General features: G+C 35.2%; 1 protein-coding gene across 1 annotated transcript in view; it reads left to right on the top strand.

The window, feature by feature from the left end:
* nup160 (nucleoporin 160) overlaps window positions 1–15,210 on the top strand; it is a 111,289-nt gene that overhangs the window by 34,928 nt on the left and 61,151 nt on the right. The window contains exons 9-21 of the mRNA XM_059545723.1: window positions 1,908–1,992; window positions 2,084–2,152; window positions 4,352–4,435; window positions 4,505–4,675; window positions 5,823–5,922; window positions 6,084–6,249; window positions 6,334–6,458; window positions 9,168–9,328; window positions 10,318–10,454; window positions 11,845–11,915; window positions 12,008–12,167; window positions 12,377–12,446; window positions 13,514–13,612. Of these exons, the coding sequence (XP_059401706.1) occupies window positions 1,908–1,992; window positions 2,084–2,152; window positions 4,352–4,435; window positions 4,505–4,675; window positions 5,823–5,922; window positions 6,084–6,249; window positions 6,334–6,458; window positions 9,168–9,328; window positions 10,318–10,454; window positions 11,845–11,915; window positions 12,008–12,167; window positions 12,377–12,446; window positions 13,514–13,612 (1,498 nt within the window). The remainder of the gene's footprint in view (window positions 1–1,907; window positions 1,993–2,083; window positions 2,153–4,351; window positions 4,436–4,504; window positions 4,676–5,822; window positions 5,923–6,083; window positions 6,250–6,333; window positions 6,459–9,167; window positions 9,329–10,317; window positions 10,455–11,844; window positions 11,916–12,007; window positions 12,168–12,376; window positions 12,447–13,513; window positions 13,613–15,210) is intronic.

Genomic DNA, 15,210 nt, shown 5'->3' on the forward strand with positions numbered 1-15,210 from the left:
AAAAAAAAAAAGCTATTAGCTTAGGCTACTCCTCAATGAAAATGTTTTAAAAATGTATTTTAAAACAGGTTTATTATAGTCTACAATGAATTATAGGCCTATAGCCTAAATACTATCGTTACACTTCAGTAACACTTATCAATTTTATGCACCAATTTTCAAAAACAACCTGTTCAACACGAATGTTTCTTCTCATTATTTTCACTATGTTTGGGCTGCAAGAGAAACATTAAAGAAATACTTTAAAACAGTTATATATATATATATATACCACATATTAGGAGATTAGTCTCTCGTCGTCTCTGAGAGAATACGTGCTGTTAATGCCATGCGTCAGATGCCGAAAGTGCCATCCGTTTTTACTTTCACTATCATGGTAAAAGACGTTCACCGGCATAAGTTTGACTTGCACAAAGTTTGCACATTGCTTGTATGATATCCACTGGCTATCCTTCACTGTTTAAAACAAGTAGACAATTTCCAATACTGCAATACACCCGCGCTACAACCCAAATAGTCAGACGTGTCATGGACACACTCTTGGCTCTTCCTGAAACAACACGCTGAAACGTGGCAAATAAACCCAAATAATTCACAACGTTTTTTATTACGGTGACATTCTCTTTTTAATATTATGACATTCCCAATTATAGTTATTAATGTTGTGCTGAAGCTGTTCAAGCTGCGTGTGCTGAAGCTGAAGAGCTGAATGAACACCAGTAAACTGAGGTGCTGCCAGCTTATTTAACACAGGAAAATGCATCATATAATCAGATATTTATACAACATAAATATAATATTACCACGTACATATGTACAAAAAGACCAAATGCACACATCTCAATCATAGTTATTAATGTTGTAAGCTGCTGTTTGAGCTGCGTGCGCTGAGCTAAAGTTGATCACCAGCAGACTGAAGCACTTTATTAACCCTCATAGCTTAACCAAACGCATTCTGTATGAGAAAAATCTGTTTATATACATAAACACAATATTAAAACGTACAATTGCACAAAAGACTGTAAATGCACAAGCAAATTTAACTGTGCTAGTCGTGTGGATCCGTTGCGGATTCGCTCTTCCCTTAACAACGCGCTTCATTATAATATGACAGACTTGCCCTGCACGTTGCAGTTCACTGTATTTTCCTTTTTGAAGTGTTTCCAATGATATTTCAAGCAATTAAAAACCATCATGGTGAACAGTGCGCATCTGAAGTGTCTCTGCAGGAAATAATGCATTATTTATCGGCTCTAAAATATCGACAAAATTATTTTATCGGTTTGATAATGACAGCTGAAAAATGACCAAAAACATAACAAATATTATATGAATTAATTGTTCAAGATGTGTAAATGGGTCTACACAACAAAAAAAGACCAACAATGAAGATCTAATGAACTGACATTGGTAAGCATTTCAATTAACATTAGATAATCAATCTAATGTCAATCGTTAGGTAATGTTTTGAATGTTCATTAGTAAAAATTATCAATAATCTGTTAAGCATTAGGTAATGTTTGCTAATGATTTATAAATGAAAGTTACTATAAAGTGTTACCAAAAAGAACACTCCAGTTACAGCTTTTCAGCAGCAATTGGGTTTTATTGCATCTGGTTCAGCTGAAACTTCATTATGAATAGAGTTTAATAGATTTGGAAATAAGTAACTACAGGGGCAGATACATTTTCACACAGGCCCAGTTGATATTAGATTTAACTTTTTTCAATAAATAACAATTATCATTTAAAAACTGTATTTTGTGATTACCCAGCCCGCCTTTCTTTTGTTTTAATTTCTGAGATGAACACAAAAACAGAAGAAATCATAATGGTGACACAGTGCTGTATTAATATATAAATATTTACAGTTTTTTCCTGATTTGCTGCTTTGTTTAAAAATTTAGCAACACAACAGGCACGTGGAACCAGGTGTTTGTCCAGCCTTCACCAGAGGAGGAAGTTCACGTTGGTGAAGACCAAGACCCACGGGTAAGAGCGTTTGCTACTAATACCAATGCTGAAACTGAGGTGTCAAAAATTGTCATTTTGAGTTGTCTTAAACAATGTTTTCTTTTAACAGGAAATATATCTTGATGTACTTTTTTCACCTCTGCGTTTCACAGCCTCAGCCATCATTAAAGCTTTACAGGTAAAAATCTAAATATACTACAGTTCACTCTTAATATGTGTATATAATATAATACACAATAGATTATTCAACAAGTTCCCAAAAGCCATTTTCTATAAGTATTCCTCGCAGCAGTATTTCTTATCTTAAGCCAGGACTAGGCCATAGTTCAACTAGGATTTTAAAGTAATTTTTATAAACATGCCTTAGAAAAAAACATTACTGGTGTGCATCTTGAGACATCACAAAGGCACCGACATATTTCAAGATCAATCAGTGCAAGTTTCTTTTAGTTGAAACAGCTCAGACTTACATTTTATTCGGGGACTAGGCTTAACCCTTGTCTGTGAAACAGAGGTAAACGTCGGAGCATTTTAGTCTAGTTTTAGTCAATGAAAATGTAGTCCCATTTTTGTCATGCTGTATAATTGTTAAACTGATAAAGACCTAATTTTTTCTCAATATAATAACTGTAATTGTTGTCATTTGAGAAATTAATCGCACCGATAAACACGAAGCAAAAGAATGTGAACTCATACACATGGTTTTTTTTATCAAGTGTACTGATTTATTACAGGCTATTTAATCATTTTAAAATTAATGTCAAAGACTTAAATATGCACTCACTCTGTCTACATTATGAAAACTGGTAAAGAGAAACAAAACAAATATCATTAATAGTAATTCCAATAATTCCAAATTGCCATAATGTTTCTCTATTACAACAATAGCTGTTGAGTTAATTCAGCAATAATAATCGCAAATATAGTCGAGATCTCATGACTTAACACAGACTGGCTGAATAACACTTTCATTTCATCTCACATGGAGATCGCTGAATTTCAGCTAACTTGTTTGTCAGTGTTTTCAGATCATCATTGGTGCTTCCGCAATGACGCATGTGCACATGTTGCCAGATTGCAAGGGCACGTACAGCAGTCTACAATAGGGCTGTCACTTTTTATTCGATATTCGAATATGCATTCGAACATGACGTGAAATATCCGTAATCGAACTATAAATAAAATATCCGCCATGTGTAGCGCATTTTAGTCTATGATTAGACAGTTTGTTTTTTTATTTTATTCTTTGCCATCTTATCCAATAGTGGGCACTTTAGACGTATTGTAGTGTAGGCCCATGACCAAATCAAGCGAATAAGAGCTAGTAGCCAGGCACGTCTATGCGCTCCGAACGTGTTGTTCTCCACCGTGGGGAACATTCTAAATAAAAAGAGAGCCGCACTTAATCCAGATCAAGTTGATAGACTGGTGTTTTTTGCAAACAATATTAAGAAATGAATTAGTCTAGGCTATATGCCTTACTCCTGCTGCTGTTTAAGTTGTCACGTTATTGTTTGTGCCTGTTCTGAATCGTTTTTTCTTTTCTTTTTTCATTTAGCCTAATGTTGTGGGATATGCATAGTGGCACTTCATATAAATTGATATTCTTAAGTTGATAACCTGCTGTTTCAAACATTAAGTAAAGAAAAAAATAGTCCAGATAGTCCTGTTTATGACTCACTGTTAAACATTTGTGATTGAATCTCCATTAGGGGCCGTTCACATATCGCGTCTTTTGCGCGCTCATGTTTGTTTGTTCCAATGTAGGCGGGCGGTATGCGTGCTTGTTTTTTCCAGGTGCGACCGCACCGCATCGAGTTAAAAACATCTCAACTTTTCAGAGAGCCGCAAGCGCACCACAGTTCATGTGACAAGAACTAACCAATCAGCTTCATCCTTTCCCGTAACAACGTTGAAAGCTCAGCCAAGATAGATATTCAAATATATTCGAATACATTGCATGAAATTCGAATTTGATTTTTCTCAAAAGTGACAGCCCTAGTCTCCAATAATATTTTTTGTCGTCTTTTTTTTTTGACAAAAATAAAAAGATCTTTTTGTAAAGTTTAAATTTTTTAAAATACATTTTAGTCTCTTCTTTTATCGTCAATGATATTGCATGTAAATATATTCACAGTTATTGTTTATTGAACTTATTGTTGTATTGTCATAGTCTCGTATTAGTCATGGGAAAAAAGTCAACCATTTTTTGTCATAGTGTTCTTTAACGAAATTGCCACTACATTTGTTGAAATCCAGCAGCCAAAACAACTTGTTTTGCCTGACCACCTCCACAAAGACACAGCAAGTTACATCAGGTTTTCCGCGTGTCTTAAAAAGTCACATTTCTTTCTAACAGTTAATTCCTTTTGTCCAGATCTACAAACGAGGTACAGAGCGATATTCTGACTTGTCGTGGGAGGAGCTGAAGAAAGAGGTCACGGTCACACTGGAAAATGAGGTAAGGTGGTGCTATTTTACCCTTTGTGTTCATTTCTTCATCTGTTTTTCCAATTAACATTGTTTACAGCTTCAGGGCAGCGTGACAGAGTACGAGTTCTGTCAGGAGGACTACCGGCTGCTGCAGGTGGAGTTCTGGTCCAAGTTTTACGCCTGCTGCCTGCAGTACCAGGATGTGCTGTCCACACCACTCGCCCTGCACGTGAGCCCTGCCACAGCCATGGTCTGCATTCTTAAGAAGGTACCAGATCTCATCCTCACAGCTGGAAGACTTAATTAAGTTGAAGTCCAAAAAGTGTTTCCATTTATGTAAAAGTCAAATTAAATCAAAATGATCCCTATTTACTTTGTTGGTACACATTTAGGTTCTTATTAGTGTTAATAATGTTTCATTAATACATAACTCTGTTTGTTTGGTTGTCTAACCAGCCTGACACTATTCTCATCGATGATTTGACCAATGTGATTTAATGACTAATTTATATATTTGAAGCAGTATTCTGTATTTGAAGATGGATCATTTCATTTTTGGTTTTAGGAACCGCTTCATTGACCTCTATACTTCCTAAAAAAAAATAAGCCCATTTAGCTACAAACACATTGAACCTTAGCTAAGTAAATGCTGCCACAAATATTAGTACATTTACTAGTCTGCTAAGTCTGTGGTCACTGGGAATCACATTTTCTCAATTAGGACACACTGCAGTTACACATACAGAATGCAGTGAATATGAGTGTAAATTTTGAAAATAAAGATTAAAATTTGTTAATTCTATTAATAACTATAACTAAAACATGTAAAAAAATGTTAAAGGATGTTCAATTATGCAAAAATTGCATTGAAAAGATCACATGAAAGTGATAAAACAATAAAACTTTGTCTACACTGGACGTGAGTGGTGTGACATGACTAAAGACAAAACGTATTATAAACAGAAATTCTTTCTTTTCCTTCACAGCACTTACATATTTTTGCTCTTTTTTTGGTTTTATTGCTTCTGTTCTCCTAATTTGTAAGTCGCTTTGGATAAAAGCATCTGCTAAATGACTAAATGTAAATTTAGATCGTAAAATAATTGTTAAAATGCAGTAAATTCATAGTTTTTTGAGTGACAGATGTTTTATTATAGTCTGTGCCTTATATTTAGATCTGACAGTGAAAAAAATGAGAGCTGAAAACTTGGGAGTGAATTAAATGTCATGAGCTGATGTTATGTGATGTGCTGTGATGTGATTATTAGTACCATCAACATTTTAAAAAGTCCCATTTTCAGCTCTCACCAGTGAGACCAAAAACCTATGGGCCGATGACAGTGATTAAAAAATGTCAGATATCAGCTTTGGTGATAAAGCGGTTGATGGCTAATCTTTTTACTCTACTTTCCTAGGGCTTTGTGTCTTTCTTACTACCCTGCTTTGCTATTGACCATCTTTACCTGTCCTCGGATGATTACCTGATTTCTGAAGAGGAGACTCCAATTGCTGAGGGTAAGAGGGCAATGTCTTGAGATACTGCTTGTTTTATAAAGTTTGATCTGCTCTGCAATTTTTTTAATGACATTTACTGGCCACTTAGTAAAACAACCAGCCGCTGTCGACATGAAGTAATCGAGTCGTATTAACAGTCATTAGTGATGGTCTTTTATTAGATTCAGAAATGAGCCGTGACATCCTGCAGCTCGTTCAGTGTCTCCGCATGGTGAACGAGTCTCTTCCGGAGGACATGGCCTATGAGATGGAGAAAGCCCTTGAGGACCTGCTGTCTCCAGAGAAAGTGTCAGAAAAAGTACTGGAGGGACTTCTGGCCAGTGACAAGTCAGTGTCCCTTAAATGACTGATTTAATGCAGTCACATCAGTAACTGATCAGTTTGATGTCTAAAGTAAAATATTTTCTTCAGTGTGAATTTGATTCAGGACATTGCAAACAAACTGCAAGACATCAACAACCCCATTGTTGCAATAAACATGCTGCTGAGGGAACTGGACCTGGAGACTGATGCAGAGACAGACTCCAGACACACTGGTATAACTTTATATACACCTTAAGTGTTCTGTGGTGAATGATCTTGTTGTCTGCGTTGTGTAAAACAACCCTCTACGCACACCTTGGCTGTATAATCGCCATTGGCTAGTAAATTTTTCAGTTTACTCGCCAGACTGATATACTATTTTACACACACACACACACACACACACACACACACACACACACACACACACACACACACACACACACACACACACACACACACACACACACACACACACATATATGATTCCAATCAGCTTATCTTTGTAAAATGGCACAGCTTCTTAAATCTTAGCTTCTTAATCAGTCAGTCAAGCGTTATAGTATGGTATTAAGCACCATTTAATGATAGAACTTTAAAGTGATTAGAACTAAAACTTGGTAACCATGTATGAATGCATATTTGTAATTTTAACTGAACTTAAGACTGGTGGTGATGCTTAAGATATTGTTGGTCATTCAGGGTTTCTGTTAAAAAAAATAGTAATAGATCATAATTATTATTAAAAGATAATTCTACAACTAATTCTACTACCATACTAACAATATACAATGCACTACGGATTGATGAGCTGCTGGGTTCATGAATATTAATCACGTTGTCTGCTTTCGGCCGAACTGATTTGCTTAAATCAAAACAGCCAATGAAATTGCCATTTGTTCATTAGCTCCGCCCACTACCGGAGAAACCGGCTTATCTTCTGCTTGATCTAAAAAGCTAAATAATTCTAAATGAACTCCATTATTTTGACAGGAAAATACAACAAAGAATATAGTTTACATGTAGCGCGTCGATTCAGTGTGATGAGACTCTCGCTCTTTGCATGTGTGAGAAACAGCTCTATCAGCAAAGCGACGGCGAATTGTGCACCTTCACAAAGAGTTTACAGTTCCTCAAATACAGGTGCGCTGTGCGTCCATTGAGATGAATTGAAAAGTACAGATCGCTTGATGGCGAGAGAACTCTGAATCGCTCAGTCAGTGTTCAGCGATTGAAAATGTGCTAATCTTTTAATAGCCTTGAACACACACACTGGGGAGTAAAATCTAAGAATTTATTAGCCAATGGCTAACAATAGACATCATTTAGTCGCATAGAGTAAAATTTAGTCGCATATGCGAGTGATTTACTCGCAATGTAGAGAGTTGTAAAACAGTACTTTGCTCAAAAATCATAGTCCTTTTTGGAATCAAAATTACTACATTTTATATATTGATAGTGAAGATAGTCTTGATTTACTTTGTTAAAGGGGTCATATGATGTGATTTAAAATTTTTCTATTCTCTTTGGAGTGTTACAAGCTACTGGTGCTCACTCAAGGCCGCTGTGTGACGCGGTTTCGTTGAGAAAGCAAAACTACTTCGTTTGTCCTTCCAAAAGAGGACACGCCTAGAAATCATGTTTATAATAGGTTTTATGTTTGTCTCGTCTCTCCGGACAGACAAGATATCACAATATGTTAAGGGGCATAACATTTCCATCACACGCTTGAGGTATTTGGCCAATCAAAACCCCCCTGATAGCTGGCCAATCAAAGCACACCTCGCTTTTCAGAGCGAGGAGTCTTTTAAAAATCAACGTGTTTCAGAAGGCGGGGCATAGAGGAGAAACAATAATGTACAGTATGTGGGAAATATATATATATATATATATATATATATATATATTATTATTACGTTAAACCCTATAATTTCATTACACCAAAAAAAATATATTTTTAGCTGCATCATATGACCCCTTTAAAATATAGAAGTAAAGTTATTCAATAACATTTTATGGATGTCTGGATAAGACATGCTGCAAGTATTTTTATGTAAAGTCCTAATAAAATTTTTAATAAAAACAATTATGTATTTAACAATATTTGTAATTAAATATTTGTTAACATGTATTATCAAAATGTAGGGCTGTGAATCATTGGGTAGGATTCGATTCACGATTCATTGGTTTTCGATTCAAATTTAAGAAAGATTTTTGCAAATTTAGAACAATTCAATTCACTCATTCTTGAATCGATTTTGCTTGACAATTCTCATAAGGCTGCGGTTCAGTCGGTTGGTTGTGCATTTTTCTTCCACACTTTTTTTCTTCCACTCAACGTTCTGTTTACATGCTTGGATACAGCACTCTGTGAACAGCCAGATTATTTGTCAATGAATGATTGTGGCTTACCCTCCTTGTGGAGGGTATCAATGATTGTCTTCTGGACAACTCTCAGATCAGCAGTCTTCCCCATGATTGTGTAGCCTAGTGAACCAAACTAAGACCATTTTGAAGACTCAGAAATGCTTTGTAGGTATTTTGAGATGATTTAGCTGATTGGCATGTCATCATATTCTAATTTGTTGAGATTGGGTTTTTGTTAATTGTGAGCCAAAATCATCACAATTAAAAGAACCAAAGACTTAAACTACATTAGTCTGTGTGCATTGAATTTATTTAATACATGAGTTTCACAATTTGAGTTGAATTACTGAAATAGAGTAACTTTTCCGTGACATTCTAATTTATTGAGATGCACTTGTAAACAACAGAAAGATTGTTCTTTTGTGTATTTTTTTTTATAATTTTTCCTTCGCAGACAAAAGACAGTTGTCCAAGTTGAGAATGAGTATTAAAGGATAACTCCTTTTGATTTGTTTTTTTTTAAATACATGTTTGGACTCTTGCTCTGATCAGCAGTGATGTTGTGTTTGTTACAGGTCAGTCTCTGAGAGTGCGCATTAGCCTCTCTCAGCTATACGGCAGCAGTGTGGCTGCTAGTCTGATCGGTCAAGCTGTGTGTCAGACCGCTATGACCCGAACTCTGCTCTGCAGAGACCTGCTCATCCTCCAGCAGCTGTACCTGCGGATCGGAGATAATGTAAGTAGACACACTCACATATACTTAGCACTCGTCTCAGTTAGGCCTGTTTGTGACGTTAAAACTTGAACATCAAAAAATTGTCTTTTTAAGGTAGAAAATGTCCATTTGAAAGCAAAAATTGTGCATTTGAAGATATGTGGCAAGCAATGATTAGCATATTCTATTTAAAATACATCATTGATAATTATGACAAAAACAGAATTTACTTCAGACTTCAAGATATTAATAATGTGAAGAATGATTTGAAGAATTAAACAATTGCTATATCAAGGTAAATATTCTGTATTGATAACTTTTGTCATCTTTTTTTCTGGTAATTTTTTTAGCTTTTTAATGAATCTACTTTAAGTCTAACTAGTTTTTGAAGGAAAGAAAGCCTGATTGAAATGTAACAATAGATAATAAATACCTGATGGGTGTGCTTTTGGCAGCCAGTAAGCAAGCAATTACACTTAAATTGTTGAAATAAGAGGCACCAACTTTAGGTAATTGGATAGATGTGACCATAGAGATAGGAAAAGTTAACTTTTTTAATTTAAAGAAGGATGTGTATCTGGAAAAATGGAGGCAAAGGTTATATTTATCAGAAAGAAGGTCTGATTTTGCTGCTATAAATAAGTAGAAGATGATTAATGTATAGATGGATATATGTATATATAATTTATGCTTGTGTGCGTTCATATAAGTATTAGGACAAATATTCTAACCCTGGATCTATAAAGTTACTTTTTTTTTTGATTCAATTTAACAAATTTTGAGTATAATTTATATTTGAAACACATCAGGTAATTGTACATGTCTAGATATACTGTAAAGACATTGCATTGAGCGTTATATGTAATTTGAAATATGCTGTGTGATTGTACTATAATTTGCAGAATAAAAAAATATATATATATATATATATTTAAGTGAATATATATATATATATATATATATATATATATGTATATACTCTGTACTCTTTCTATTGATCGTATGTGCAGGCATTTGTTCCAGGCAGTGCTCAGTTATTGCAGCTGCAGCAAGACTTGATTCCTCGATGCTCTAATCTGCTGTGCACGTATCACCTGCTCAAACAGATGAGCCTGACATTGTCCTCATCCGTTCCACTTGACATACTGTGAGTTCAGACACCCAATCAAAAAAAAATTCAAGTTTAAATTTATATTTAAGCCATGGTTCTTATCGCAAATATGTATATACCATGGTAGGGTTGTTATGGTGGCAAAGTTCATATTCTTGAACTTAGAAATCAATGTATGTTTCAGAAATAAGGCAACATTACATTACATTACATTTCTCACAAAGAAATGCTTTATCATATATGCGGTTATGAGGCTATGTGTTTTGAGATGGCTGTGGGAAATGAGCAGGACAGAGCTACTTTTCATGTTTTCTCCCAATAATCCAAAACAATTGAAACTTTGTAAATAGTCAGAAAATCCATTTATAATGGATGTTATGTTGCTGGGTAATCGAAACTGCTTATTATCAAAACTTCTCTCTATCGGGCGGACATTTCGGCTACCTGAGCAAAAACGTTCTTTATACCAGACCTGTACAGCATGTGCACAAAAAAGTGTGCAACTTTTACATTTAATGTGCTATTTATAATTGATTTGACCCTTGATGTAACTAAATTATGCACATTTAAAGTTACTGAAGATTTTTTTTTTTTTACAGCGCTGCTACCAAGAAATACTCTTTGTATTTTATTTTTTTCAGCGATGAATTAAGAGCCAGTGTGTAAACCTTTTGAACAGAAACAAAGAATGTGAAAGATTGTTCTCAGGGCTTAAAGTTCTCCGACACCGTGCCGGATTTCCGGCGTGCAGCGTTTAATCCTACATAAAAAATAATAATAATAATATAATAAAAATCTTGTTGATTGATATCACTTTTGAGTCCATGCGTTCGCCTACCAATGAGAGGTGCAACTATCACTCTCAACCAAACTAACATTAGTAGCCAGTCAGAATGTTTTGCTTTTATAAAAACAAGACGCGCATAATAGTATTCAATTGCAGAGTCTCAGCCCTGATGAATGGAGAAGCGTGACAAAAAGCTTTTTTTTTAATGATATTCTGTTTTAGCACGTAATGTGTTTTAAGCCTAATTAATCCGTTCTAATCTTAATTAATCTGTAAACTTTTTTTTTTACAAATTCTATGAATGTTCGTGCTCATTTTAAAAATAGAAGTGTCATAGGCTCTTACAGCCTTGTGAGCAGTTGATAATGGACTCAGACTGTTATGTTAATAAGTGACATTATTCACGTATGTTATGTTAAATTCATATGTTGCAGCAATCATACAACCATCAATTGGCTTGGTTTAGGATAGACCTTTCTCTAATGAATTAAACAGTTTGTTATAATACAGATTGAAAGCCTGAACAGTCTCTCTCCCTCTCTCTCTTTTTATGTGTGTTGCCATTTCTTTTGGTTTGTCTTTGAGTTATAAAATTGCTACTGTGCTTACTTATTTCATGTGTTATCTATCTCTCTTTAGAAATGCTGATCTTCAGCACCTGTCTGTTTTGGAGCTGTCCGATACCACAACACCTACATCCAGAAAATCAGGTAAAATAAATGAATTGCCTCAGTATAGACAGTGTATGATGGATGATGAGAACTCTGATTGTTCACGCTGTGTTGTTTCTCTTCTGTTTTAGTGTTGAATCCTCAAACTGTGGTGGAGTTGTTCTACCAGAATGTGGCCCGTAAAGCCATCATGTCTCAGATCTTCTCCCAGCAGGATGTGGAGGGCAATCAGACCATGTTGCACTGGCCACAAATGGTCTCCAGTGTCCTGACACTACTCTGCCAGTTTCTGTATCTTCTTGATGTGTAGTATGCTTGATGTGTAGATGTATAGTATATATAGACTCATAGACCCTTTAGACATAATTGTCTAAAAAAATTTGTATCATTCAAGTATTTGGATTATGCAAGCAGAAACACACACAGCCACGTATCATCGTAAAGCATCTGGGTGAGGTGTAATTCATGAGTTCAGTATTTCCCTTAAATCATTTCACTAGCTGGCCCAGCAATCCCAGTTTCCTCTTTCCTGAATGCTTGATGGTGAACTGCCAGTATGCACAACTCCAGGTGAGACACCACTTATCTGGATTTTATATGGTCCTCATAAAAATACAACAGCAAAGGAACTATAATTACGGTCTTTAGATGAGTTAATGTGTGTTCCTCGCACCAGTTCTTTAATTCAATTTTTTTTATTTAGTGATTTAATTTCAGTTTTTAAGTAGTCAACATTGTAGTCAACCTCACATTGGGTATGTTGTAGAATACAATTTTTAAAAATAATAAGTTAAAAGTAATTTATTTTTTAATTAGAATTATTTATTTATTTTTTTCATCTGGGTAATCATAGCAATAATTGATAGGTAATGATGGTCCTCTTGTTGCTTGGGGCTCATATATATTGGGCAAATTAGAAATCTCACATTGTCCTTCATGTAGTTTTTGACAGTGTCCACTGTCTGCAGGTTGCTCTTAGTTCAAATTCTGTGGAGTGTCCATTGTAGACATAGTTGGATATTTGTCCAGCACCAATTTTATTATCTCTGCAGCTGCTGTCATCTTTATATTAGTCCTCTTTCCTATCCTTGATTTATTTGAATATGAATAAAGACTTCTGGGTGGAAGGTCTTAGCTGACTGGGTCTGTGTATGTCTCATGATTTAAGTACCCCAAAATTTTCTCTGTAATAGCTTTGGTCAGTTGTTCTTACACACACATTGAAGGGAAAGAATAAAGCGGTTGTGACATTGTGGCAGTGAGCGCCGAAAAAGTTATTATTGTATCTAGTTAATGTTCTTCGGGGTCAAATTTCCGACAAACTTCCTAGCACATACAGTACACAGCTGATACAGTGTAGTTCGATTTTTTTTTTAACTGTTGTAATATTTTAGTGGGCCACTGAATTCAATATCTGACTGTACAGGTAAATGTAGTTTACAGTATTGAATTTGTCTCGATTTACTGATAAGTAGAATAACAAAGTCCTTCAGCTTGATTTTATTATGTAGCCTGCAGTTGCTCTACACAATAATAATTTTTATATCACTTACAATTTTTTTTTTATGAAATAATATTTCTAGTAATGCCTATAAATAATTAACCTTTTTGTCATTGTGGCTCTGTCCTCCCAACAGGAATATGTTCGGTTAGTTGGACCCTGGTGCCAGGTGAATGTGGGATCCTATCGTTTTGTTTTGGGTCAATGCTATCTGGCCAGCGGTGAGGGCCAAAAGGTAAGAATTTGTAACTAGTGGTATGTCGTCTGTCTGTGCAGCCTCCTTTTGTAAGAAAATCTGTGCATTTATATTAACTAATAATATATCTAGTAGGGCATTTACTCCAGTTTAATCAATTCCTATTTTGGTGAATACATTTGTTAAATTTTATTATAAATTCTTAAATCCCAAGAATCATTCTTTTACTCTATGCTTTTTCAGTTAGTGTGTTTACAAAACACTATTATTGTAGTTTGTCTCACATCCAATAAAATCACAATAAGCTTTGTGCTTTACTTTTGATATGAAGCGGAGTGCCAGCTTTCAAATTCTGTCAATATTCAAACAATAAAACATTAAAAAAAGAAGTCAACAAAAAATTGGTGCTTTGTAATCTGGCGTGACATTGCTTTAACCGCTTCGGTTAGAGTATTATGTGCGTCATCTCTCCCTCATTACTACTAGTTAAAACATTAAATAGGCTAAAGGTATGTTGAAAGATACAGCACAACTTCTCCAGCATGCAGGTTTCAGTGAGTGTCATTTGCGTTGAGGTTGGAGTGTGCTAATATATTGTTTTCTCCATTGGCTAAAGAACTCGTTCTGTGCCTGCACTCGTTTCCACTGACATTTCAGAAGGTCTTTTTAGTGAAGTTCACAATAGCCGCTTTTCCACTGTCTGGCCAATGTGAGCAAGGCCTTAAAATGGGCGGGGCGGGGCTAATAGCCTCGGGCTAGTAGCACGGAGGCCAAAATAGTGCTGCGTTTCCACCATCAGGCCTGAAGCTCTACTGCGCTTCACTAAAACCCGCCCTTTACTCTCAGGAACAATGTAATGCAACCCCATCATTTCACCAACAAAGAAGTTATTAGAAAAAACTAATAAGAAATAAATCACTGTAACATGCGCGATCTCAAAAAGAACACGATAACAGCAGCCTTTTGTTTGCATGCTTTATATATTTACATTCAAAAGCATCAATGTTTTACTCAAAGTGATACATTGAGCATAATTAATTAATTTACCAGACTTGAAAATTTGTCACAGAAATAATTGTATTTATATTTTATTTATTTTTAATGCTGAAGCATTATTAAAATACCCTGCTTATTCAGTCGAGACCGTTTCGGTTTATTTGTAGTTACATACGTCACATTTAGAATGAATTATAATTTCTCTATTTTTATAAAAGATCCTGAACAAAAAACATTATTATATTTTTATAACATAGGCTATGTGGAGCTAAACTCTCCAGACAAGACTTATGACAGATAAAATGTTACTAAATACACGATTGTGATTGAGAAGCTGACGTCTGATTTCTTAAAATGGTCACATTTACCATGTTTACTATGGTAATGTTAATACCTAGCGTGCATAGTCTTTTGTATCGCTTATAAATATTTCTGCCTTTTATGGTGATTATAATCCATATCAGATGAGAACGTGTTATTTCAAACACTCGCTGCTGACTGAAAGTGAGTTTTGAGCTCAACTCATTTTAAAAAGTTTTTAATGCTGGTGTTATAGCTGTTATCTTTCTGCAATGATCCGTGGCGCTGACACTCTCCAGACGCAGAGACACTCCGCCATTGTTCATAACCACTCCCAGCTG

Source organism: Carassius carassius, chromosome 50 (assembly GCF_963082965.1).
Source record: "Carassius carassius chromosome 50, fCarCar2.1, whole genome shotgun sequence".
NCBI lineage: Eukaryota > Metazoa > Chordata > Actinopteri > Cypriniformes > Cyprinidae > Carassius > Carassius carassius.